A 26,903-nucleotide genomic window follows, 5' to 3' on the forward strand; every position below is an offset into this window, starting at 1 on the left:
AAAGAAAAGAGTTAGGCATATCGACAAAGTTGCCAAACACAGGATTTGCCACAACGTAAGTTAAGGTTTTTTTTATATTTTTATTCTAAAAAAATTGATTTTTTTTTTGTGTTTACAGAGGGACCATATGGCAAATACTTGCCCTAATCCAAGATATCGGCCAGCAAAGATAGAGAAAACAAATTAGTTTTTTTTGTATTTTTATTCTTTTTTTGGTGGTGAACTAGCACAATAATGGCTTTGAGGACATACCTGTTCAGATGACCACCATAAAACATGTGGAAATAGCATCAAAAATTAGGCATCTTGTCGCCGCTGTGTAACTTTCTTTTCCATAGTCTCCGTTCTGGCAGCATGTTTTCTACTGCAATATAAAAAAATATATTAAAATCTACTGTTTAAAACATTTTGTTAAAGAAAAAACTTACTGTTTAGTGACTGTTATACAGCCTTCTGCACTGACAGCAATGCATTGACAGTTATAACATTACGCAAACAAAAGCGAATTCACTGCCTAGGATTCGGCAACCAGCTAGGTAACAATTACGCAAATTAATTTTTTTAAACTGTAATAGAATCAAATGAAAAACCACTATACCACATATCAAATTTTGACAGAAATTTGTACAAAATTTGGGGACGATTGGTCATTCAGGGAAGAAACGTATTTGGAAATACATAATGGACATTAAACCTTCTAAAATCATCTACTACTACCCTACCCCCTATACCACACACCCTAAAATTGTTGTAGTCCTTCGGTATGTATACATATATACCCTCAGGGATAACAGAGTATTCACATTGAATACAAGTATATTTGATCCTGCTTACACATAGAAGTAAAAACTCATGGTATCACAGTGTATTCACAGTGAATACAAGTATATTTCATTCTGTTTACATGTAGAAGTATAAAATCATAATATAACAGTGTATTCACATTGAATACAAGTATATTTGATCCTGTTTACATATAGAAGTAAAAACTCATGGTATCACAGTGTATTCACATTGAATACAAGTATATTTGATTCTGTTTACATGTAGAAGTATTAATTTATAATTTCACAGTGTTTTCACATTGAATAAAAGTATATTTGATCCTGTTTACATATAGAAGGAAAAACTCATGATACCACAGTGTATTCACATTGAATACGAGTATATTTCATTTTGTTTACATGTAGAAGTATAAACTCATAATATAACAGTGTAATCACATTGAATACAAGTATATTTGATCCTGTTTACATATAGAAGTAAAAACTCATGGTATCACATTGTATTCACATTGAATACAAGTATATTTGATTCTGTTTACATGTAGAAGTATAAACTCATAATATAACAGAGGATTCACATTGAATACAAGTATATTTGATCCTGTTTACATATAGAAGTAAAAACTCATGGTATCACAGTGTGTTCACATTGAATTCAAGTATATTTGATTCTGTTTGCATGTAGAAGTATAAACTCAAAATATAACAGTGTATTCACATTGAATACAAGTATATTTGATCCTGTTTACACATAGAAGTAAAAACTCATGGTATCACAGTGTATTCACATTGAATACAAGTATATTTCATTCTGTTTACATGTAAAAGCATAAACTCATGGTATCAAAGTGTATTCACATTAAATACAAGTAATTTTGATCCTGTTTACATATAGAAGTAAAAACTCATGGTATCACAGTGTATTCACATTGAATACAAGGAAATTTGATTCTGTTTACATGTAGAAGTAAAAACTCATGATATCACAGTGTATTCACATTGAATACAAGTATATTTGATTTTGTGTACATGTAGAAGTAAAAACTCATTTTATCGCAGTGTATTCACATTGAATACAAGTATATTTGATCGTTTTTATATAAAGAAGTAAAAACTCATGGTATCACAATGTATTCACATTGAATACTAGTATATTTGAATCTGTTTACATGTAGAAGTATAAACTCATACTATAACAGTGTATTCACATTGAATACAAGTATATTCGATCCTGTTTACATATAGAAGTAAAAACTCATGGTATCAAAGTGTATTCACATTGAATACAAGTATATTTGATTCTGTTTACATGTAGAAGTATAAACTCATAATATAACAGTGTATTCCCATTGAATACAAGTATATTTGATTCTGTTTACATGTAGAAGTATAAACTCATAATATAACAGTGTATTTACATTGAATACAAGTATATTTGATCCTGTTTACATATAGAAGTAAAAACTCATGGTATCATAGTGTATTCACATTGAAATACAATTATATTTGATTCTCTTTACATGTACAAGCATAAACTCATGGTATCACAGTGTATTCCCATTGAATACAAGTATATTTGATCCTATTTACATATAGAAGTAAAATCTCATGGTATCACAGTGTATTCACATTGAATACAAGTAAATTTGATTTTGTTTACATGTAGAAGTAAAAATTCATGGTATGACAGTGTATTCACATTGAATACAAGTATATTTGATCCTTTTTATGTATAAAAGTAAAAACTCATGGTATAACAATGTATTCACATTAAATACAAGTATATTTGATTCTGTTTACATGTAGAAGTATAAACTCATAATATAACAGTGTATTCACATTGAATACAAGTATATTTGATCCTGATTACATATAGAAGTAAAAAATCATGGTATCACAGTGTATTCACATTGAATACAAGTATATTTGATCCTTTTTATATATAAAAGTAAAAACTCATAGTATAACAATGTATTCACATTAAATACAAGTATATTTGATTCTGTTTACACGTAGAAGTATAAACTCATAATATAACAGTGTATTCACCTTGAATACAAGTATATTTGATCCTGTTTACATATAGAAGTAAAAAATCATGGTATCACAGTGTATTCACATTAAATACAAGTATATTTGATCCTGTATACATATAGAAGTAAAAACCCATGGTATCACAGTGTATTCACATTGAATACAAGTATATTGTAAAGAACCCAAACAATTTATTCTTTATTATTTTCATTATTTTTCCATACCCTTTATTCTTACGTAACATTACTTATTACTTACTACTTATTATTATTCTTATAACATTAATTTTCTATACGCCCCTTTTTTTCTATGTAATTTCTTCCTTAGACGTCTTACTGACTGATTTACCCTTCAAACGTTTCAACTTAATTTTCTTGTAGTTCGACCTTCACGAACCCCGTATAAAAACTTTTGTTCTATAGAAAATAGAGAGAGACACATTTCACAGCTCAGTTCCTAAAGAGTTGTTCCCCAATTTTTTGTGCTACTGAAATATACTTTCCAAGAAACGACAATGAAAAAGTAAGTTAAAATATTAATAACTTACATTTGGTGGCAGCGGAGTCGAACTCGGCTTTCGTGTTAAGCTGAACAGCGTGTGTTTTTTTTTTGGTTTTTTTTTTATATTGCTGGTTTTAAATTTTTATGGTAATAAGTGTTACTTATTACCTTCTCTTCGTTTTTTGGCTTCCTATTTGGTTGAAATTTTTGATAACTTTTCATAGTTATAAAAGAACATGCTTTGTTAGGAATTAGTTCGTTATAAAAGATGAGGGCAAATGAAGATAGCGGTTTAGAAACCACTTTAGAAAGAAGATCTGTAAGAAAAGGGCCACTAATACAAAGATTTGTTCGATCAGTACGTGAAAGGTTCACTCCCTTACGATCAGGAGGCGGGTCGACGTCAATTTTTAGAAATAACGAAATCTAGGTGTCGAACTAGATAGTGATAGCCCACATCAATCCGATATTGATCTTCTTGATTCCAATGAAATTAAAGAATTGAGAAATGATGATCAGTGGAACGAAGTACTTAATATGCAAGTATCATCACAAGACGAAACCGTAGTCGAACCCCTGAAAAGCGAGGAGACAAGAGAATTGCTATCATATAATCAACTTCTAGAATCAGACTTAGTGCCCCAATCTTTAGTAACAATTGAAACTGAGTAGGAAACTTCTAAAAACAGCGTACCCATCAAAATTGTAAGAGCGGAAATCCACACGCAAGGTGATCAGATTCCTTTAGATTGTCCTAAATTGACCCCTAGTACCAAAACAATCACTTGTCCGGAGGTTAATCAGTCACAGTCAAGTTTGAATACTCAAAATAAAACAGGGGATTTATATTTTTGTGATTTTCACAACGATTGGGGCTATCACTCAATAAACAATTGTAAAGCAAGGGAGAGTCAAGCTAATGATAAATGTTTTCGTTTCAAAGAAATTGGACACCGAGCAAACTTTTGTCCCCAGATAAAAAATTTGAAACCCACTACTCCGGAGGGTTATGACGGAAATGGGAAAAAAACTCCCTTTGTTTAAAGAAAGGGGAAACTAAAAACTACCGATGTAAGCGTTGTGCCCCTCGGTGGAACTAAGAAAAAGCCCCGACATCATATAAATAGTTTGGAAGTAAAATCTACAGTTCCTAGGATAAGAATAAAAATAGAAAATTCTGTTGTAAAAGCGCTGTTTGACACTGGAGCCGAGAGAAGCGTTATTAGCAGCACATTTTTTCATAAGCTAAAAGAAGGAAAGGAATTAATTAATTTCACTAAAGAGGTAGATGTGGATGTTTTCAGCATAAATGACAGGCGCCTCGTCACGGAAGGCACATTCACCGTTAACTTTTTTGTGGCAGAAGAAACGCCACGCCAAGCACTTAGGCAGAAATTCATAGTCGTAAACGGAATTGTTGAAGATTGCGTTCTAGGGCGCGATGCACTTTGGAAATATCAGTTTATCTATAACAGAAAACAACAGTCCATCTACCGATTCCCGGAAATTGATCACTTCCAGGAAACAGAAAATCCCTTTGTGATTAGCAAGTCTTTGAGAATTCCTCCAAATTCCACTTGTTTCCTAGAGACTAGAGAAGAGGAAACTCACCCTTTCAACCCTCTCAATACTTGTCATTTTGTTAGATGCTGTAATATTCCCTCCGGACTTAGCTTGGAACCCTACATCTCTACGACACCAAATCGTTCGCTCCGTGTGGTGGCTGTTAATGGAACAGATAAAACCATATTTCTACCTCGCCTTACAGTGTTAGGAATCCTTCGTATTTCCAGACCTTCAAGAAAACCTGTTGAAACAATGGCTTCAATTAGCGTAGCTTCAGATCCAATTTACACAGCAGCCGTTGAGTCGGGTCTTCCAGACATAGATGAGGAAAACAAAGAGAATTTGCGTAGATTAATAATAAATAATTATAACAGTTTTGCTTTTAAAAACACTTGAGACTCCATATTTTCTAAATCACGGTCGTGATCCAGTCATGCCGATTGATCAATTCCTCCGGTCCTCTTCCCCCAGTAATAGTTACTCCCTCAGATTATAAAAGTCAAATTATGAAACGCTTACACGAAGCCTTTCAACTTGTCAAAATCAATCTTTCCCAAGCTCGTGAACAACAAAAAGCCCAGTACGATAAACGAGTAAAAGAGCAAAAAATTTAACGTAGTAGATAAAGTTTTACTGGATTTGCGAACGCCCTTGGCGGGAATTAGTAAAAAACTCATTCCACGTTTTATAGGCCCTTTTCGAATTTTGAAAGTAAGCAACAATAGTACTGTGGAAATACAACAAGACGTAGGAAAACAAACTCAGCTTGTACATGTGAATCGAATAAAACCTCTATTTGAGTCAATGATCTGGAAAGACGAACCAGGTGTCGACTTTTTAGATGTAAGAATTGAGAAACAAGCCGAAAAATTCGTACAAGAAACCGTAGATGAACTCGAAACTTTTCCTCTACCCCTAGAAACAAACCTTAAATCTGAGTTAGAACAAATTCCTTGCGAAAAAGAAACTCCTACTTAAAATTTGATGAGACCCCCACCCACAATTCCTCCTACTCCAAATTTAATGATAAGTTCACCAACAATTTCCTTACCTTCCAACCCGATTCCAGAGACGTTAACCTTACCCATACAACCAGAGCGTCGCCTCGCGTTACGTCCTCGAAATCTTTTAAAACCAGTTGTCAAATTCTGAAATTGTATTGCTGTAAATTTTTTTTGTAAATTACGTTCGAATCACTTTAACTATCTTTAAACCATGTTTAAATTCTAAAAACTTTGTATTGGTAATCTTAATAATTCATAGAATGGATCCCTGAAATTGATTTTGAAATTAATTTTTTCTCATAGATTATGTCTTCTACCTCTCCTCATCATACCGTTTTTCTGTCGCCTCCATGCTCTTAACATCACTATTTGTAATTGTACGGCTGCTCAGCCAAAAGGGCTCCTAAAATTCACTAGCGATGACTGTGATTACCAAATAAGCCCCCTTCCCGCTATTCCAGTATATTATGATGTCTATTCTTTTCTTGTTGGCCATTCATGTACCATGTGGCTGGAAAAGAAACACATCTATACTGACTTCTGGGGTTGGCAAACTCCAAGTCAATCAAGAGAGCCAATAGAAGTCAATGCACATGAATGTGAAAAAATGCGTGAATCCGGATTGTGCCATGGCAAAAGCATGGACTACTTAGGAAACAATAAGTGGTCGTTCGAACGTATTCCAAATGTGCAGGGTAGCTGGCTTCAAGTCACAGCTGATCAGCTGATCAACTGTCGATTAGAAGAAGTTACTTTAGAAACTGAGTGCGCTAACTGTACGATAAGCTCACCCATTGGCGATATACCGGGAGGGATCAACGGATCCGTTTCTCACAACCTAGTGACCATTGTCTGGAAAGCATCGTTAAGAGTTATACTATGAGTTTATACTTCTAAATGTAAACAGAATCAAATATATTTGAATTTAATGTGAATACACTGTGATACCATGGTTTTTTTTTCATATGTAAACAGGATCAAATATACTTGTATTCAATGTGAATACACTGTGATACCATGAGTTTTTACTTCTATGTGTAAACAGGATCAAATATACTTGTATTCAATGTGAATACACTGTTATATTATGAGTTTATACTTCTACATGTAAACAGAATCAAATATACTTGTATTCAATGTGAATACACTGTGATACCATGAGTTTTTACTTCTATATCTAAACAGGATCAAATATACTTGTTTTCAATGTGAATACACTGTGATATTATAAATTTATACTTTTACATGTAAACAGAATCAAATATACTTGTATTCAATGTGAATACACTGGGATATTATGAGTTTATACTTCTACATGTAAACAGAATCAAATATACTTGTATTCAATGTGAATACACTGTGATACCATGAGTTTTTACTTCTATATGTAAACAGGATCAAATGTACTTGTATTCAATGTGAATACACTGTGATATGATGAATTTACACTTCTATATGTAAACAGAATCAAATATACTTGTATTCAATTTGATTAGACTGTAATATTATGAGTTTATACTTCCACATGTAAACAGAATCAAATATACTTGTATTCAATGTGAATACACTGTGATACCATGAGTTTTTACTTCTATATGTAAACAGGATCAAAAATCCTTGTATTCAATTTGAATACACTGTAATATTATAAATTTATACTTCTACATGTAAACAGAATCAAATATACCTGTATTCAATGTGAATACAATATGATATTATGAGTTTATACTTCTACATGTAAACAGAATCAAATATACTTGTATTCAATGTGAATACACTGTGATACCATGTGTTTTACTTCTATATGTAAACACGATCAAATGTACTTGTATTCAATGTGAATACACTGTTATATCACCAGTTTATACTTTTACATGTAAACAGGATCAAATGTACTTGTATTCAATGTGAATACACTTTTTCACCATGAGATTATACTTCTATATGTAAATAGAATCAAATATACTTGTATGCAATGTGAATACACTTTGATATTACGAGTTTATACTTCTACATGTAAACAGCATCAAATATACTTGTATTCAATGTGAATACAATGTGTCACCATGAATTTATACTTCTACATGTAAACAGAATCAAATATACTTGTATTCAATGTGAATACACTGTCATATTATGAGTTTATACTTCTACATGTAAACAGAATCAAATATACTTGTATTCAATGTGAATACACTGTCATATTATGAGTTTATACTTCTACATGTAAACAGAATCAAATATACTAGTATTCAATGTAAATACACTGTGATACCACGAGTTTTTACTTCTATATGTAAACAGGATCAAATATACTTGTATTCAATGTGAATACAATTTGATATTTTGAGTTTATACTTCTACATGTAAACAGAATCAAATATACTTGTATTCAATGTGAATACACTGTGATATTATGAGTTTATACTTCGACATGTAAACATAATCAAATATACTTGTATTCAATGTGAATACACTGTGAAACCATGAGTTTTTACTTCTATATCTAAAAAGGATCAAATATACTTGTATTCAATGTGACTACACTGTTATATTATGAGTTTATACTTCTACATGCAAACAGAATCAAATATACTTGTATTCAATGTTAATTCACTGTGATATTATGAGTTTATACTTCTACATGTAAACAGAATCGAATATACTTGTATTCAATGTAATTACACTGTGATATTATTAACTTACACTTCTATATGTAAACAGAATCAAAAATACTTGTATTCAATTTGATTACACTGTGATATTATGAGTTTATGCTTCCGCATGTAAAGAGAATCAAATATACTTCTATTCAATGTGAATACACTGTGATACCATGAGTTTTTACTTCTATATGTAAACAGGATCAAATGTACTTGTATTCAATGTGAATACACTGTAATACCATGAGTTTTTACTTCTATATCTAACCAGGATCAAATATACTTGTATTTAATTTGAATACACTGTTATATTATGAGTTTATACTTCTACATGTAAACAGAATCAAATATAATTGTATTCAATGTGAATACACTGTGATACCATGAGTTTTTACTTCTATATCTAACCAGGATCAAATATACTTGTATTTAATGTGAATACACTGTTATATTATGAGTTTATACTTCTACATGTAAACAGAATCTAATATACTTGTATTCAATGTGAATACACTGTGATATTATGAGTTTATACTTTTACATGTAAACAAAATCGAATATACTTGAATTCAATGTGAATACACTGTGATATTATGAATTTACACTTTTACATGTAAACAGAATCAAATATACTTGTATTCAATGTGATTACACTGTGATATTATGAGTTTATACTTCCACATGTAAACAGAATCAAATATACTTGTATTCAATGTAAATACACTGTGATTGTTGGAAACGAAAGACGTCCCCAACGGCCGACGATGAGATCCGGCCGAACAACCAGGATTCCGGCCCATTTACGGGAATACGATCTTCGGGGCCCCCGATAGGTGGCCCCTTGTCACCCGCCCGACTGTACTGATTCTTTGTGCCCTTTCCCCCCCCCCCTGGTGTCAATGTCATATTTTGGAGGGGGTCGGGCCGGGGGAGTCTCAAGCTATCTATCCAACGAGTCAGACAATACAGTCAGTGTCGCAATCTCAAACTTGTGTCATCAACTTTAATTATTTACAACTCAATTCGGTAAGGTAACGCTAGACACACGATTCCTTCCGAACATGGTCCTTCGAACCTTCCTTTTTGAACCGGTATATTTTTTGTGAAACTGACTGCAACGAGAACGCCTCTCGGCAAAGCGTTCGGGTCTCTTTGGCAACAAAAGACCCACTGACTCTTTCAACTTAAACTGCTCTTACTATCAAACTTAAAACTCTCCCTTTAATCAAATTTCCAAAAAATTTAGTTAAGTGTATATGTGTGTGTGCTTTTCGACAATTCGTCTAGCCGTCATCGCCATTTTTTTTTTGACAAACCGCGTGGCGGCCTGAGGCGTCAGAAAATCTGAACGACTCACACACACACACACACACTCGACTGTAAAAGCAATTCACCCCTTTCCTTTTTGACTCTTTTTAAAAGTAAAAACATTTGATAATTCTTTCTTCCCTCTCTCCCTAAACATCAACTTAAATTAAATTCAGAAAGTTTACTATTGATCTGTCTCTTTCTCTGCTTATTCCTGCATCAATTTTTCACAACTTAACCTTTTCTTTTTTTCTCTCAACGCTCTACTTTAGTGGAGCTCCAAGAAGGGCTCCTTTTTTTTTTTTTTTTTCAGCAAAAATTAGGCCCGAACAAAAAAGAAAGCGGCATTTGGCCCGCCTACGAGGAGAGATTGCCCCATGGACGGGCCCAATCCGGGAGCCACTATACAAAAACACCAGAGAAGGTCAACGTGAAAGTCGGCGTGAAGAATATCGCAACAGGCCAATCATCCCACCATCCCGTCCGGACGATCCAATCATCATTGGCCCATCACCCGAACAGCTGGAAATAAATCTCCGTCGGGTCTTGGATCGATTTGCAGCTACTGACCCTCCTCCAAGGCGATACTTCCCGACACCGGCTGAGAGGGCCGAATTCGCCAGACAAATATCGGCACCTACCACTCAAGACTTCCGGATCACCAGGGGGCTGTTTCACGGCCCCAAACAACATCAACCAAACGTACCAGTCCAGGCAGCCGCCGCCGAAGAAGCAGGAGCCGTTGGCGGAAAAGAGAAAAGAGTAGAAGGGGCAGTTGGAGGTGAGGACAGCGAGGAGGACGATACTCTGCAGTTGCTCTACGAGAGCCTGTCAATTGAAGAGCCGACACATAGCTCCCATCCTGACACCACCTAAACCAATAGAGCCAACACAGCAAGGCCGAGCAAGAGGAAGGGGGCTACTGATGCACTCGCAAGAGAGCCCCAGAGAACGATCCAAATCCAGGATCGCCTGGATTCGAAGACTGGCGGAGAAACAAGAAGGAAATTAGATTCCCTCCATTGTTCCAATAACATCACTGTATTCTAGGAATGTCGTCTTGTCGTCGATAAATACAGGATGTGTCTTTCTTCCATAAATTTACTCTAATAATATTCAAAAAAAAAAAAAAAAAAGCCTTCTTACATCAGTTGGGAGATAAGCAACAGCTGAACTCCATAACAAAAACCTTTTTCTTTTTCTCTCAGCAGACAGAACACAGCATTCTGAAGGCGATTAGGTGAACTAGGGTCGAGCCAAAACTTAGCCGACCCGCCGCTCGTCACGCCACCTACTGAGAGAAGGGAGAGACGAAAAACTTTCACTCTCCAACAACAACGGCAGAGGCGCTGCAATCAAAACTTGAAGCAGCCACTCTCCAACAACACCGCAAGAGGCGCTGCACTCAGAACTTGAAGCAGCAACTCAATCAAAAAACACCGCAAGAGGCGCTGCACTCAGAACTGGAAGCAGACACCTCAAGCAAACAACAACAAAAAACAGGCTTAACAATTAGAAATCAAACAAAAACAAATTAATAACTATTTTCTTTCACCCAATCACACCCAAGATGACCACCCCAACGAACGAAACGTCCCGGAGGGCCATCAAGGGCCACGTCAGACGCTGGATCCACAACATCCAGCAATACGACATCGTACAAATAGACCTAACAATCTACAATATATTGCTAGGAGCTGAAACCAGTCTAAAAAGCATGCAAGCTAAATACAATCGACTCTCAGAGGCGGTCGCCAGAGACATGGAAGCATCAAACGCGACCCGTGCACAATTCGATGCCGAGGTCGAAAGCGTGATCACTCTGGAGGATGAGTGCAACGCTGCATACGTGATCGTCAGGCGAAAAAAGGATGAATTCAAAGCACTCAAAGAAGCTGAAGAAAGAAAACGGCAAAAAGCCGATCAAGACGCAATCAGGGCCAAAGAAAAGGCCGATCAGGACGCCATAAGGGCCCAAGAAAAAATCGATCAAGACGCTGCAAGAGCACAAGAGATAATCATCCGTCAACAAGAATTTCAAGATCAACAGAACTTGTTCCGACAATTGATTGCCGCCATTCCAGCAGCAGCTGCACTAGGAGCACCAGCAGCTCCAGCCGCAGTTACATCGACTAAGCTCCCAAAACGTCAAATTAAACCATTCAAAGGGGACGTGCTCGAATGGACGGCCTTCTGGGAAGGTTACAACGCAGCCGTCCATGAATCAGCCATTCCGGCAGTTCAAAAATTTGGATATCTTAAAGACTACTTGAAAGGTGAAGCACAGCTGTGCGTGGAGAACCTTGAGCTGACAGACGCCAACTACACCGTTGCAGTGAATCTACTGAAGGCGATGTACGGCAAACCGGACGTCCTGATCGAGGCCCACACCCACAAGTTAGCAACGCTGCAACCAGTGAAAGACATAGCTGATACCGCGGCGCTCAGGTGCTTCCAGCTGACTATCCAGTCACATATCAATGCGTTGGAGACACTGGGAGTTGCAAGAACGAGCCACGGATGCCTCCTTGGATCAAGCATTTTACGCTCGATCCCACTCAAACTTCAAGAAAAGTGGGCAGAATCCGCAACAAACAAGGTAACAGACATTGATCAAGTGTTAAAATTTATCGAAGAGCAAGTTGAAGCTGCAGAGCGACTCAGCCGTCTGAGAGCTACTACACCAAAGCCGGCCCAAAATTCTCCGCAACCGGCAAAAACAAAACCAGCAACAACACCGACAGCTTCCCAGCTCGGAGTCAGCAGCAAGCCGACTCCACAAACAAACCATCCAAGCAAAACAAGAAGAAATGGCAGCCCACCACCACCAAAGAGAGAAGCGACAGCATCATCTTCAAGAAAGCCAATGCTGCCCTGCGTGTTCTGCAAGGAGATGCATTGGGCCACGAATTGCCCAATGGAGCTGAAAGAAAAAAAGGCAGTCATCACCAACGAAAGAAGATGCTCAAACTGCTTCGGTCGACACGAGACCACCGTTTGTTTCAATCCCCACAGGTGTCAGCGATGCCGAGCAAAGCACCACACATCCTTGTGTGCCGAGAAAGACACCAGATTCAGATCCTCAACCATAATCCCACATAAACCGGCCGCTGGAAGCAGCTCAACTACAGCGTGCGCAAGCTCCTTTGGTGAGATTATTCTCAAAACAGCAACCGTTTACATTTTAGGCCCATACGGAAAGCAGATCCGAGCAATTCTCTTCCTCGACGACGGCAGCCATAGAACATGGATTAAAAAGCAGATTTCAAGAGAGCTTCAACTGAAGATAATCCAGGTGGAACAAATCGCGACCAGGGCCTTCCGCCAGACAGAGGCCCCTCCAGCAGAGACTCACAACGTGGTCGAAATGACGGTGCGGGGCACCTGGCAAGGAGCCCCAACGGTGCGCATAGAAGCTTTGGAGGCAACCGACAAAGTAGGAAGCACCGGCACGTACCAAACTACAGAATTTGCAAGAAAGCTGTGGTTGGAAAATGAAAATTTGGCAGACGACCGCTTCGAACGTGAAGGAGGAGACGAGGACGTCGGAATTCTTGTTGGAATGGACCAAATGTTCAACATCATGTTCAACGAGCCAGCAATTACAAGCCCGTGCGGACTCAGAGCCTACAGTTCGAAACTTGGAAAGGTCATCGGCGGTCCATCCCAAGAAACAACATCGAAGCAAAGTCAATCAATTGTCAGTCAACTACTAATCAATTCAAATTGCTCTCTACCACAGATCACCTCACAGCCATCAGAAATTTTTAACAGCATCCAATCAAACAAGTCGGAAAGCAGAGGAGACAGGAAACTCCAGTCTCCTTCCACTACCAGAAAATTCTGAACAAATCTGCTTTTTCGACTCAACAAAAGAAAGAAAAAGGTTTGAAATGGAGAAGTTAAATTTTGATATGTCGTTATTTTGGCGTCTAGAAAATTTCGCGAACTTAAACGACTGCGTTGCTGTGGAGAAGGACGATCAATTCCGCTCCTTCTGCGAAGAAATCACGCGATTTGAAGACGGCAGATATTGCACGCCAATACCATGGACAACTGACAGATGGAGACTGGAAATCAACCACCAGATGGCAGCAGTAAGACTGAGAAGCATGCTGCACAAGCTCCGAAAATCTCCAGTCGACTTGGCCAACTACACAAAAGAAATCGAACAACTCATAGCAAACGGATTTGTAGAAGAGGCTGATTTCAATTACGATGGCCTCCACACTTATCTACCGCATCATCCAGTCTACCGAACAGACAAGGCCACCACAAAAATCCGACCAGTTTTCGACGGCGCCGCAAGATCCAAATATGGACCGAGCCTCAACGATGTTCTGGAGACCGGACCAAATCTTAATCCTGATCTCCTCTCGGTCTTAATGCGCTTCCGGATGAACCGGATCGCCTGGATTGCGGATATCGAAAAGGCCTTTCTCAACATCGCGCTGCAGCCCGAAGACGCTGAAGCTGTCAGATTTTTATGGCCAAGAAAACCGGAAGAACCCAACTCCGATTTCATCGCGTACAAATGGAAAAGAGTTCCATTTGGGCTAAGCTCAAGTCCATTCCTTTTAAGAGTCACTATTAACAAACATTTGCTCTCAGTCAAATCTAGATTTTCTACGACAGTCGAGCAGATAGAAGAGCAGCTTTACGTAGACGACTACCTCGGAGGAGCAGACGACGTGCCAACAGCCATAACTACGGTAGAAGAAACCGTCACGTTATTCTCAGAGGCCCAACTCAACATGAGGAGCTGGGCAACAAACAACAAGCAGCTCCGTGACTTTCTCACCGATAAAGAAATGTCGGACCAGATTGTCGGAATTCTTTCACCCACAATAGACGGCCAGCAAAAGGCACTGGGTCTTAGATGGGACACGAGCTCCGATTCATTTAAATTTGACCCTACATCTATAATGGAAGCAGCCGTGCAGATAGGAGAAAAAATCACCAAAAGAAAAATTCTGAGCATATCAGCAAGGATATTCGACCCAATTGGTTTCCTAGCTCCTACAGTCCTACTTTTAAAAATAATTTATCAAAAACTTTGGGAAGGAGACATAGGTTGGGACGATGACGCCACACCCGAAGTGAAGAACACCTGGAGCAGCATCATGAAAGGCCTGAAGGATCTACATCATTTGGAGATCCCACGATGGATTGGATATTCAAAAACTTCCATCGTCTCCGCAGAAATTCACGTGTTCGGCGATGCATCAGAAGCAGCATACGGAGCAGTAGCCTACGCACGGCTCCGACTGGAGAACGGAATTCCCTACACCATCCTCCTTGCAAGCAAAACCAGAGTGGCACCTCTCCCAAAAAAGAAAGTAACGTTACCCAGACTCGAACTACTAAGCTCTTTGTTAGCAATTCGTTTAGGAGAGAAAATCCGAACCTCCCTTCACACCGAGTCATGGAAAACGACTTACTGGACAGACTCCCTCGTCACACTTGGATGGATACGAGGAGATCCTTATCGTTGGAGACCGTTCGTGCGAAACCAGGTGGAAACCATCAGAAAATTTTCCAACGCGGATTGGTGGAGACATTGCCCCGGATTGGAGAATCCAGCCGATCTCGCTTCGCGGGGAGCGCCAGCGCATGCGCTGGTGGAATCGAAACTTTGGTGGCACGGACCAGCCTGGCTGACAGAAGGAGAAAGCGAATGGCCGAATTCTCCAGAAAACCACTCCACCGAAACTCAAGAGAAAATCGAGGAAGAGGAGACAAAGAAAACGGCAACTGTCTCCTTTGCAGCAGTCGAAACAGCCCAGCCGATTGAATGGTACCTCGACAAAACCTCTACATGGACAAAACTACTTTTCAGAACAGCCTGGGTCCTCAGAGCACTCAACCGTATGAAGAAAAGAACGCGCGACCCAGGACTTGAACTAAAAGAAGTCATTAAAGTCGCCGGAAAAGAAATAACGATCGACAAGGTAGTCACCGAAGAGCTGAACGAAGCGGAGCTAGCCATCTGCAGACAGCTCCAAATAGAACGCTATCCCAAAGCTTTTCGGACACTCCGGCTCGGACTGCAGATTCACCCAAAGGAGAAAATCGCATCGCTCCGACCGGTCTGGGACAATCGAGATCGACTCATCCGAGTCACTGGAAGAGTGGCGCTCGCCCTCAGGGATCGAGACATTCAACCACCGATCCTTCTCCCAGCAAACCATCCTGTTGTAAAAATGTTAATAACTAACAAACATGTATTTAATTCACACACAGGAGTAAAGACGACACTGTCAGAACTGAAAGAAAAATATTGGATCGTGAAAGGACGCCAACAAGTGAGAAACGTTTGGTTCGCCTGTGTGAAGTGCCAGAAGCTGACTTCACCTCCTTTCCGACAAATAGCAGCGCCGCTACCAGCCAACCGACTCCGCGATGCCAGGGCATTCGAAATAACCGGAACCGATTTCGCTGGCCCGCTGTACTACAAAAACGCAACTCCGAAAAGGAAATCCAAGTCGGCGCCATCCGTCGAACAAGTCATTCCGGAACCTCCACCAGAAGAAGAGAACCCGGATGCAGCGGAGCTTCCCACCGAAGAAGCTCCCGAAGAAGAAGACGATGGCGACCAACCGGATCCGACACAACAAGTCAACAAAAAGCAACCCAAGAGTTACATGTGCATCTTTACTTGTGCCGTGACGAGAGCGATTCATCTGGAGTTAACCAAGGACATGACGGCTCGCTCCTTTCTGTTAGCTTTCCGTCGATTCTCCGCCAGAAGAGGCCCAGTGTCAGTGATGTACAGTGACAACGCCCAAACATTCCGCTGTGTGTCTCGATATCTTAAAAACATTCGATCCGACCCATCCGTTCACGACCTCCTCGCCATGAGAAGAACCAGCTGGATCTTCTCTGTTAGCCTCGCTCCATGGTGGGGCGGATTTTGGGAGAGGATGGTGAGGATCACGAAAGATCTTTTGAGACGATCCAACGGGCGCGCATGTCTCACGTACGACGAGCTGGAAGTGAGTTTAATCGAAACGGAAAGTGTGATTAACGCGAGACCGTTGAACTACATTGGCGAAGGAGTGGACGACCCGCTCCCGATCACTCCGAATCAGTTTCTCAACAATCGTCGTTCAACTTGTGCTACGCCGGAGCCAGCAGTCAACCTATTGGCTCCCGATTCAACAAGTGAACTACTTAAGAAAATGGATCAGAACAGGCGTGACTACGTCAGCAACTTGTGCTCGCGGTTCGTCTCCGATTACCTGATGCAGCTGGATAATTTTCACGCAAAGGGAGCGTCGGGTAGAAAAATCCGCGTCGGAGAAGTTGTCGTAATCCACGACAAACTTTCCAAACGGCTCATGTGGAAGACGGGAGTAGTCAAGGAATTACTCCCCAGCTGCGACGGCTTAGTCCGATCCGCGATCGTCAAGTTCCCATCCGGTAATTTATTAACCCGAGCCATTCAATGTTTGTATCCCGTAGAACTTAGAGAAGATCAACCGGAAGATGTGGAGATCGCAGACGGTGTATTGAATCCGGAGCCAGCTGAAACAACTGCTCCGCAATTTCCAAATCCACCCGATCCGGCTCCATTCCCATTGCTTTCGATCGATCCAGCTGACGTCGAAGAAGATGATCATGTGGCCAATCCGGCCGCAACTGACGTCGGCGAGGTCGAGGCCCAAGGCATGGGCTCTGGTGGGGAGTATGTTGGAAACGAAAGACGTCCCCAACGGCCGACGATGAGATCCGGCCGAACAACCAGGATTCCGGCCCATTTACGGGAATACGATCTTCGGGGCCCCCGATAGGTGGCCCCTTGTCACCCGCCCGACTGTACTGATTCTTTGTGCCCTTCCCCCCCTGGTGTCAATGTCATATTTTGGAGGGGGTCGGGCCGGGGGAGTCTCAAGCTATCTATCCAACGAGTCAGACAATACAGTCAGTGTCGCAATCTCAAACTTGTGTCATCAACTTTAATTATTTACAACTCAATTCGGTAAGGTAACGCTAGACACACGATTCCTTCCGAACAGTGATATTATGAGTTTATACTTCTACATGTGAACAGAATCAAATATACTTGTATTCAATGTGAATACAATTTGATATTTTAAGTTTTTACTTCTACATGTAAATGCATAGTCAAATATACTTGTATTCAATGTGAATACACTGTTATACCATGAGTTTTTACTTCTATATCTAAAAAGCATCAAATATACTTGTATTCAATGTGACTACACTTTTACATCATGAGTTTATACTTCTACATGTAAACAGCATCAAATATACTTGTATTCAATGTTAATTCACTGTTATACTATGAGTTTATACTTCTACATGTAAACAGCATCGAATATACTTGTATTCAATGTGAATACACTGTTATACCATGAGTTTACACTTTTATATGTAAACAGCATCAAATATACTTGTATTCAATGTGATTACACTGTGATACCATTAACTTATACTTCTACATGTAAACAGCATCAAAAATACTTGTATTCAATTTGATTACACTGTTATACCATGAGTTTATGCCTTCTATATGTAAACAGAATCAAATATACTTGTATTCAATGTGAATACACTGTTATACCATGAGTTTTTACTTCTAAATGTAAACAGGATCAAATGTACTTGTATTCAATGTGAATACACTGTGATACCATGAGTTTTTACTTTTATTTGTAAACAGCATCAAATATACTTGTATTCAATGTGAATACACTGTTATATCATGAGTTTTTACTTCTATATGTAAACAGCATCAAATATACTTGTATTCAATGTGAATACACTGTTATACCATGTGTTTTACTTCTATATGTAAACACCATCAAATGTACTTGTATTCAATGTGAATACACTGTTATATCACCAGTTTATACTTTTATATGTAAACAGCATCAAATATACTTGTATTCAATGTGAATACACTTTTTCACCATGAGTTTTTACTTCTATATGTAAATAGCATCAAATATACTTGTATTCAATGTGAATACACTTTGATATCACGAGTTTTTACTTCTATATGTAAACAGCATCAAATATACTTGTATTCAATGTGAATACACTGTGTCACCATGAATTTTTACTTCTACATGTAAACAGCATCAAATATACTTGTATTCAATGTGAATACAATGTGATATTATGAATTTACACTTCTACATGTAAACATCATCAAATATCCTTGTATTCAATGTGATTACACTGTGATATTATGAATTTTCACTTCTATATGTAAACAGAATCAAATATACTTGTATTCAATGTGATTACACTGTGATATTATGAGTTAATACTTCCACATGTAAAAAGAATCAAATATACTAGAATTCAATGTAAATACACTGTGATACCACGAGTTTTTACTTCTATATGTAAACAGGATCAAATATACTTGTATTCAATGTGAATACAATATGATATTATGAGTTTATACTTCTACATGTAAACAGAATCAAATATAGTAGTATTCAATGTAAATACACTGTGATACCACGAGTTTTTACTTCTATATGTAAACAGGATCAAATATACTTGTATTCAATGTGAATACACTGTTATATTATGAGTTTACACTTCTACATGTAAACAGAATCAAATATACTTGTATTCAATGTGAATACACTTTTATACTTTGAGTTTATACTTCTACATGTAAACAGCATCAAATATACTTGTATTCAATGTGAATACACTGTGATATTATGAGTTTATACTTCGACATGTAAACATAATCAAATATACTTGTATTCAATGTGAATACACTGTGATAGCATGAGTTTTTACTTCTATATCTAAAAAGGATCAAATATACTTGTATTTAATGTAACTACACTGTTATATTATGAGTTTATACTTCTACATGCAAACAGAATCAAATATACTTGTATTCAATGTTAATTCACTGTGATATTATGAGTTTATACTTCTACATGTAAACAGAATCGAATATACTTGTATTCAATGTAATTACACTGTGATATTATTAACTTACACTTCTATATGTAAACAGAATCAAAAATACTTGTATTCAATTTGATTACACTGTGATATTATGAGTTTATGCTTCCGCATGTAAAGAGAATCAAATATACTTGTATTCAATGTGAATACACTGTGATACCATGAGTTTTTACTTCTATATGTAAACAGGATCAAATGTACTTGTATTCAATGTGAATACACTGTGATACCATGAGTTTTTACTTCTATATCTAACCAGGATCAAATATACTTGTATTTAATTTGAATACACTGTTATATTATGAGTTTATACTTCTACATGTAAACAGCATCAAATATAATTGTATTCAATGTGAATACACTGTGATACCATGAGTTTTTACTTCTATATCTAACCAGGATCAAATATACTTGTATTTAATGTAAATACACTGTTATATTATGAGTTTATACTTCTACATGTAAACAGAATCTAATATACTTGTATTCAATGTGAATACACTGTGATATTATGAGTTTATACTTTTACATGTAAACAAAATCGAATATACTTGAATTCAATGTGAATACACTGTGATATTATGAATTTACACTTTTACATGTAAACAGAATCAAATATACTTGTATTCAATGTGATTACACTGTGATATTATGAGTTTTTACTTCTAAATGTAAACAGGATCAAATGTACTTGTATTCAATGTGAATACACTGTGATACCATGAGTTTTTACTTCTATATGTAAGCAGTATCAAATATACTTGTATTCAATGTAAATACACTGTGATATTATGAGTTTATACTTCTACATGTGAACAGAATCAAATATACTTGTATTCAATGTGAATACAATTTGATATTTTAAGTTTTTACTTCTACATGTAAACATAGTCAAATATACTTGTATTCAATGTGAATACACTGTGATACCATGAGTTTTTACTTCTATATCTAAAAAGGATCAAATATACTTGTATTCAATGTGACTACACTTTTATATTATGAGTTTATACTTCTACATGCAAACAGAATCAAATATACTTGTATTCAATGTTAATTCACTGTGATATTATGAGTTTATACTTCTACATGTAAACAGAATCGAATATACTTGTATTCAATGTGAATACACTGTTACATTATGAATTTACACTTTCACATGTAAACAGAATCAAATATCCTTGTATTCAATGTGATTACACTGTGATATTATTAACTTACACTTCTACATGTAAACAGAATCAAAAATACTTGTATTCAATTTGATTACACTGTGATATTATGAGTTTATGCCTTCACATGTAAACAAAATCAAATATACTTGTATTCAATGTGAATACACTGTGATACCATGAGTTTTTACTTCTAAATGTAAACAGGATCAAATGTACTTGTATTCAATGTGAATACACTGTGATACCATGAGTTTTTACTTTTATTTCTAACCAGGATCAAATATACTTGTATTTAATGTGAATACACTGTTATATTATGAGTTTTTACTTCTACATGTAAACAGAATCAAATATACTTGTATTCAATGTGAATACACTGTGATACCATGAGTTTTTACTTCTATATCTAACCAGGATCAAATATACTTGTATTCAATGTGAATACACTGTGATATTATGAGTTTATACTTTTACATATAAACAAAATCGAATATACTTGAATTCAATGTGAATACACTGTGATATTATGAATTTACACTTTTACATGTAAACAGAATCAAATATACTTGTATTCAATGTGATTACACTGTAATATTATGAACTTAAATTTCTACATGTAAACAGAATCAAAAATACTTGTATTCAATTTGATTACACTGTGATATTATAAGTTTTTGCTTCCACATATAAACAGAATCAAATATACTTGTATTCAATGTGAATACACTGTGATACCAAGAGTTTTTACTTCTATATGTAAACAGGATCAAATATACTTGTATTCAATGTGAATACACTGTGATATTATGAATTTACACTTCTACAAGTAAACAAAATCAAATATACTTGTATTCAATGTGATTACACTGTAATATTATGAATTTACACTTCTACAAGTAAACATAATCAAATATACCTGTATTCAATGTGATTAGACTGTGATATTATGAGTTTATACTTCCACATGTAAACAGAATCAAATATACTAGTATTCAATGTGAATACACTGTGATACCACCAGTTTTTACTTCTATATGAAACAGGATCAAATATACTTGTATTCAATGAGAATAAACTGTGATATTATGAGTTTATACTTCTACATGTAAACAGAATCAAATATACTTGTATTCAATGTGAATACAATTTGATATTTTAAGTTTATACTTCAACATGTAAACAGAATCAAATATACTTGTATTCAATGTGAATACACTGTGATACCATGAGTTTTTACTTCTATATCTAACCAGGATCAAATATACTTGAATTCAATGTAAAAACACTGTGATATTATGAATTTACACTTTTACATGTAAACAGAATCAAATATACTTGTATTCAATGTGATTACACTGTAATATTATGAACTTAAATTTCTACATGTAAACAGAATCAAAAATACTTGTATTCAATTTGATTTGACTGTGATATTATAAGTTTATACTTCCACAAGTAAACAGAATCAAATATACTTGTATTCAATGTGAATACACTGTGATACAATTAGTTTTACTTCTATATGTAAACAGGATCAAAAATACTTGAATTCAATGTAAAAACACTGTGATATTATGAATTTACACTTCTACATGTAAACAGAATCAAATATACTTGTATTCAATGTGAAAACACTGTGATATTATGAGTTTATACTTCTTCATGTAAACAGAATCAAACAAACTTGTATTCAATGTGAATACACTGTGATACCATGAGTTTTTACTTCTATATCTAAAGAGGATCAAATATACTTGTATTCAATGTGAATACACTGTGATATTATGAGTTCATCCTTCTACAAATAAACAGAATCACAGAATGTGAATACACTGTGATATTATGAGTTTATATTTCTACATGCAAACAGAATCAAATATACTTGTATTCAATGTGAATACACTGTGATATTATGAGTTTATACTTCTATATGTAAACAGGATCAAATATACTTGTATTTAATGCTAATACACTGTGATATTATTAGTTTATACTTCTACATGTAAACAGAATCAAATATACTTGTATTCAATGTGAATACACTGTGATATTATGAGTTTATTCTTCAACATGTAAACAGAATCAAATATACTTGTATTCAATGTGAATACACTGTAATACCATGAGTTTTTACTTCTATATATAAACAGGATCAAATATACTTGTATTCAATGTGAATACACTGTGATTGAAAAGTATTTAAATCTAATTAACAACTCTAATACCTGCGATTCAATACCTTTGTAAATTTAACTTAGGCAGGTTCTACCACTAGTTTATTTGAAACTGACTTCTGACACAAGAAATGGCGTCTGCCTTTACACAGGGAAAAATTCTAACAACGGCTATTGCTGATATCGGCCACCAAGAAGGCTCTGCTTGGCAGCGCCCCTGGCGGCCTACACAAAGTACAATTACAACATATATTATAAGTAAAAAACAATAGGCCGTCTGACGGGCCTTCCAAATTTGGATACTCTTTCTTCTTGTGGGCTTTGACAATCCGCAACATCCTCCCCGCCGGAATCGCCAGTGTCCTCGCGCGATTCCAAATTCTTCTTACGGAGCGGATTCTTCTTTCTTGTAGACGTAGTCTTCTCCACTGTGCCGATTTCGGTATCATCGACGGGCGTGTCGATATCGGCTTGAACTTCTAATGGATAGACAGTCTGGATGCTCCTGGTGGTTTCCTTACCCGAACGTAGTCGTAAAACAACCGCTCGCACCTTGGCGTCGGTTCCAGGTATCACTCCTGTAACAATAGCCGTCGGCCACGAAACACGTTTGATGTTAGGTTCTTTCAGCAGGACGATTTCGCCAACACGCGGAATTCTGGTACCCTTTCCCTTGCGACAGTGAAATCGCTTAAGATCAGACAGGTATGACTCTTGCCACAGCCTCCACCATGTTAAAGCGTGTTCGCTCCTCTGCTTGTCCAGCTCGATGAGGTCATCACGGCTCATCTTCGTTGAGTCGGGTGACTCTGATGTAGCTCCAGGTTGTCTTCCGGTCAGCAACTTTTGTGGAGACAAAACTTCATAGGAATGTGCGTCGCCAGAAACATAAGTTAGGGGCCGTGAATTCACGATAGCTTCAATTTCCACCAGTATGGTGTGAAGTTGGTCGAAACTAACCTTCATTTTCCCCAGCACCTTTCTTAGCGGTTCTTTAACGGAGCGGACCATCCTCTCCCAAAACCCACCCCACCATGGAGCTAGGCTAGGAGAAAACTTCCATTCTATACCCTTACTTGAGAGCCAGTTGGCTAGGGTAGGATCTTCCGTCACTAATTTTGCGGCACAAGTAAATGTTGACGCATTTTCACTGTAGATAATTTTACAATCTTCTCGGCGTGACATCATTCTTCTTAACGCGTACATAAAGGTTTGTGTTGTCAGATCAGTCACAAGCTCCAAATGCACAGCCCTTGTGACTGCACAAGTAAACAAACACGCATGCACTTTCTTTTCACCAACACGAGTTTTCTCGATATCGTTCCCATCACTGTCCTTTTCAATAAGAATCACTTCTTCTAGCACATACATTGGGCCGAAGTAGTCGATCCCGATCACTTCAAATGGCTGCGCTTTCTTGGTTCGATCCAATGGCATTGCAGCAGTTTCTTCATTAAAGGGACGCGATTGAACTCGTTGGCACTTTACACACTTTTTTATGACACTTTTAATCCGTTGGCGTGCACGAATGATCCAAAAACGATTTCGTAAGAACGTCAGAGTGTTTTGGACACCAGCATGCTTCCGTTTAACATGATGATAGTGAATCATCATGTCAACAATCCTCTCGTTTGATGGAAGAAGGATGGGTGGATCGATGAGCAGTTCTTTTAGGGCCAGGCCTATTCTTCCAGTCACTCGGATGAGTTGCTCCTTTGCATCCCAAATGGGCCTGAGTGTATCAATACCGTAAAGCAGTTTACCATGTGGTTTTCCCTTTTGCAAGGACTCGTAGATTTCTGCAAATGCCCTTTTTTGAATGAGTTTTAAGATGAAGTTCTCGGCGACGGCCATTTCGTGAACAGAGAGACAGGAAACTTCCACTCCCCTGATCCTTTCAGTTGCTTTGCCGGGCGACTCCTTCCTAAAAATCCTAAACGTCCAGGCGATTGTACGTAAAACTCTCAGATAACTGCTTGCTCTTGATACGAGTACGTCAAACCAATCCGAAGTACTGTTAGCTGCAAGGATTTGCAGTTTCTGCTTCAATGTTGCTTCGATCTCCATCAATTGCATTACTTCTGATGTCGGCATATCTTGTTGCGGCCATTCCGTCTTTTCCAGTTTCAGCCAGGAGGGACCTCCCCACCAGGAAGAAGCCGCAACTAACTTCTTTGCTGTCAAGCTTCTTGATGCGTGGTCTGCTGGGTTGTCCTTCCCCGGACAATGTTTCCAGTGATCTGGCCCAAACCTCTTCTGGATGGCTTCAACTCTGTTTCTGACGAACATCTTCCAACGGTTTGCTTCTCCGCGAATCCATCCAAGGGTTGCCATTGAGTCAATCCATAAATGCACTTCCCAATTTACTTTGTCAACTGCGTTGACGATTCTTTCAGCTAGAACACTGCCGAGTTCGGCACTAAGTAACTCTAACCGTGGTAGAGATACCTCGTTCTTCGGGAGTGGTGCTGCTCTGGTTTTGCAGCAAATTAGCCGAATGAAATCTGGATGTCTTGATTTCACGTAAGCAACAGCTCCATACGCTTTGGTTGAAGCGTCACAAAAAACATGCAGTTCTTGCGTGTGTTTGCTAGGTGCCATAGAAATCATTCTTGGCACTTGTATTTTGTCAATGTATTTTAAGTCTTCAACAATTTTTCTGAATCGGCTTTCCGTTTCTTCGGGCACCTTCTCGTCCCATCCAATCTTGAATTCCCACAATTCTTGAAAAAGAAGCTTAAATTGGAGCGTTACAGGTCCAATTAATCCAAGTGGATCGAACAATTTTGTTGAAATTTTTGCAAAAGCTCGTTTAGTCAACATTTGAACTTTTGCTGCTGCGTCTACGATAACGTCTGCCTTGAAATAAAAGCAATCCGTGCTAGTATTCCATCTAACTCCAAGCACTTTTTGTGGGTCTAAATTAAGACATGAGTGTGACTTGTCTGAGTCATTGGTTAGGCCTTGTTTTTGTACATATCTACGCAGTTGTTGGTTGTCTGTTACCCATTTTCTTAAGTCCATATTTGCGTCAGCAAAAAGTTTCAGCACAATTCCGATTACGGCCATTGCTTCTTCTACTGTAGATGCATTTGACAAGTAGTCATCTACATATAGGTGGCGTAGAATTTGTTTGCTGATTTCTGCTAAGTCACCTTCATAGGACTCCAAATGTTTCTTCAGGACGGTCCTGAGCACTGCCGGGCTGCATGTGAGTCCAAATGGAAGCCTGTTCCATTTATAAAGTTGCAGTGATCCTGGGACGTTTTCATCCTCTAGAAAAAACCTTAACGCTTCCGCGTCTTCTTTAAGCAGTTTCACCATTACAAACGCTTGTCTAATGTCAGCTGTCCAGGCAATGGGGTTGAGCCTAAACTGTAACATGATGTCAAGAATGTCTGGGTTCAGATTGGGTCCTTCTTCTAGGCAATCATTGGCGCTGAAACCCGTTTTCGGTTTTGCTGAACCATTGAAAACTGGCCTTACTCTGCTGGTGGTTTTGTCTTTTCTGACAACCGGATGATGGGGCAGAACCGTGTAGATACCGTCGAATGACGTATCCGCCTTGGAAATGAACCTAAGTTCCTTTAATTTGCTGAACTCGGCTTCGTATGAAGTCTTCATCTCCTGGTCTCTGTCCAATCTTCTTATCAGTGCCTTTGCCTGACCTTCTGCCATGGCTTCATTCTTGCTGAGGTATTTTTTGTTCCCGTTCCATGGGAGCGGT

General features: G+C 37.7%; 2 protein-coding genes and 2 pseudogenes across 2 annotated transcripts; all 4 read left to right on the forward strand.

The window, feature by feature from the left end:
* Window positions 1–5,138: 5,138 nt before the first annotated feature.
* On the forward strand, window positions 5,139–10,873 carry LOC123466892 (annotated as a pseudogene).
* Window positions 10,874–13,754: 2,881 nt separating this feature from the next.
* Window positions 13,755–16,062, forward strand: LOC123466893. The gene is made up of 2 exons (XM_045166987.1): window positions 13,755–15,812; window positions 15,886–16,062. The coding sequence occupies exons 1-2, from the start codon at window positions 13,755–13,757 to the stop codon at window positions 16,060–16,062; spliced, it is 2,235 nt and encodes a 744-aa protein (XP_045022922.1).
* LOC123466900 lies at window positions 15,970–17,029 on the forward strand (annotated as a pseudogene).
* Window positions 17,030–17,042: 13 nt separating this feature from the next.
* LOC123466901 lies at window positions 17,043–17,677 on the forward strand. Its single transcript, XM_045166994.1, has one exon. The coding sequence runs from the start codon at window positions 17,043–17,045 to the stop codon at window positions 17,652–17,654; it is 612 nt and encodes a 203-aa protein (XP_045022929.1). The 3' UTR covers window positions 17,655–17,677.
* Window positions 17,678–26,903: the final 9,226 nt, after the last annotated feature.

Source organism: Daphnia magna, unplaced genomic scaffold (assembly GCF_020631705.1).
Source record: "Daphnia magna isolate NIES unplaced genomic scaffold, ASM2063170v1.1 Dm_contigs123, whole genome shotgun sequence".
Lineage (NCBI taxonomy): Eukaryota > Metazoa > Arthropoda > Branchiopoda > Diplostraca > Daphniidae > Daphnia > Daphnia magna.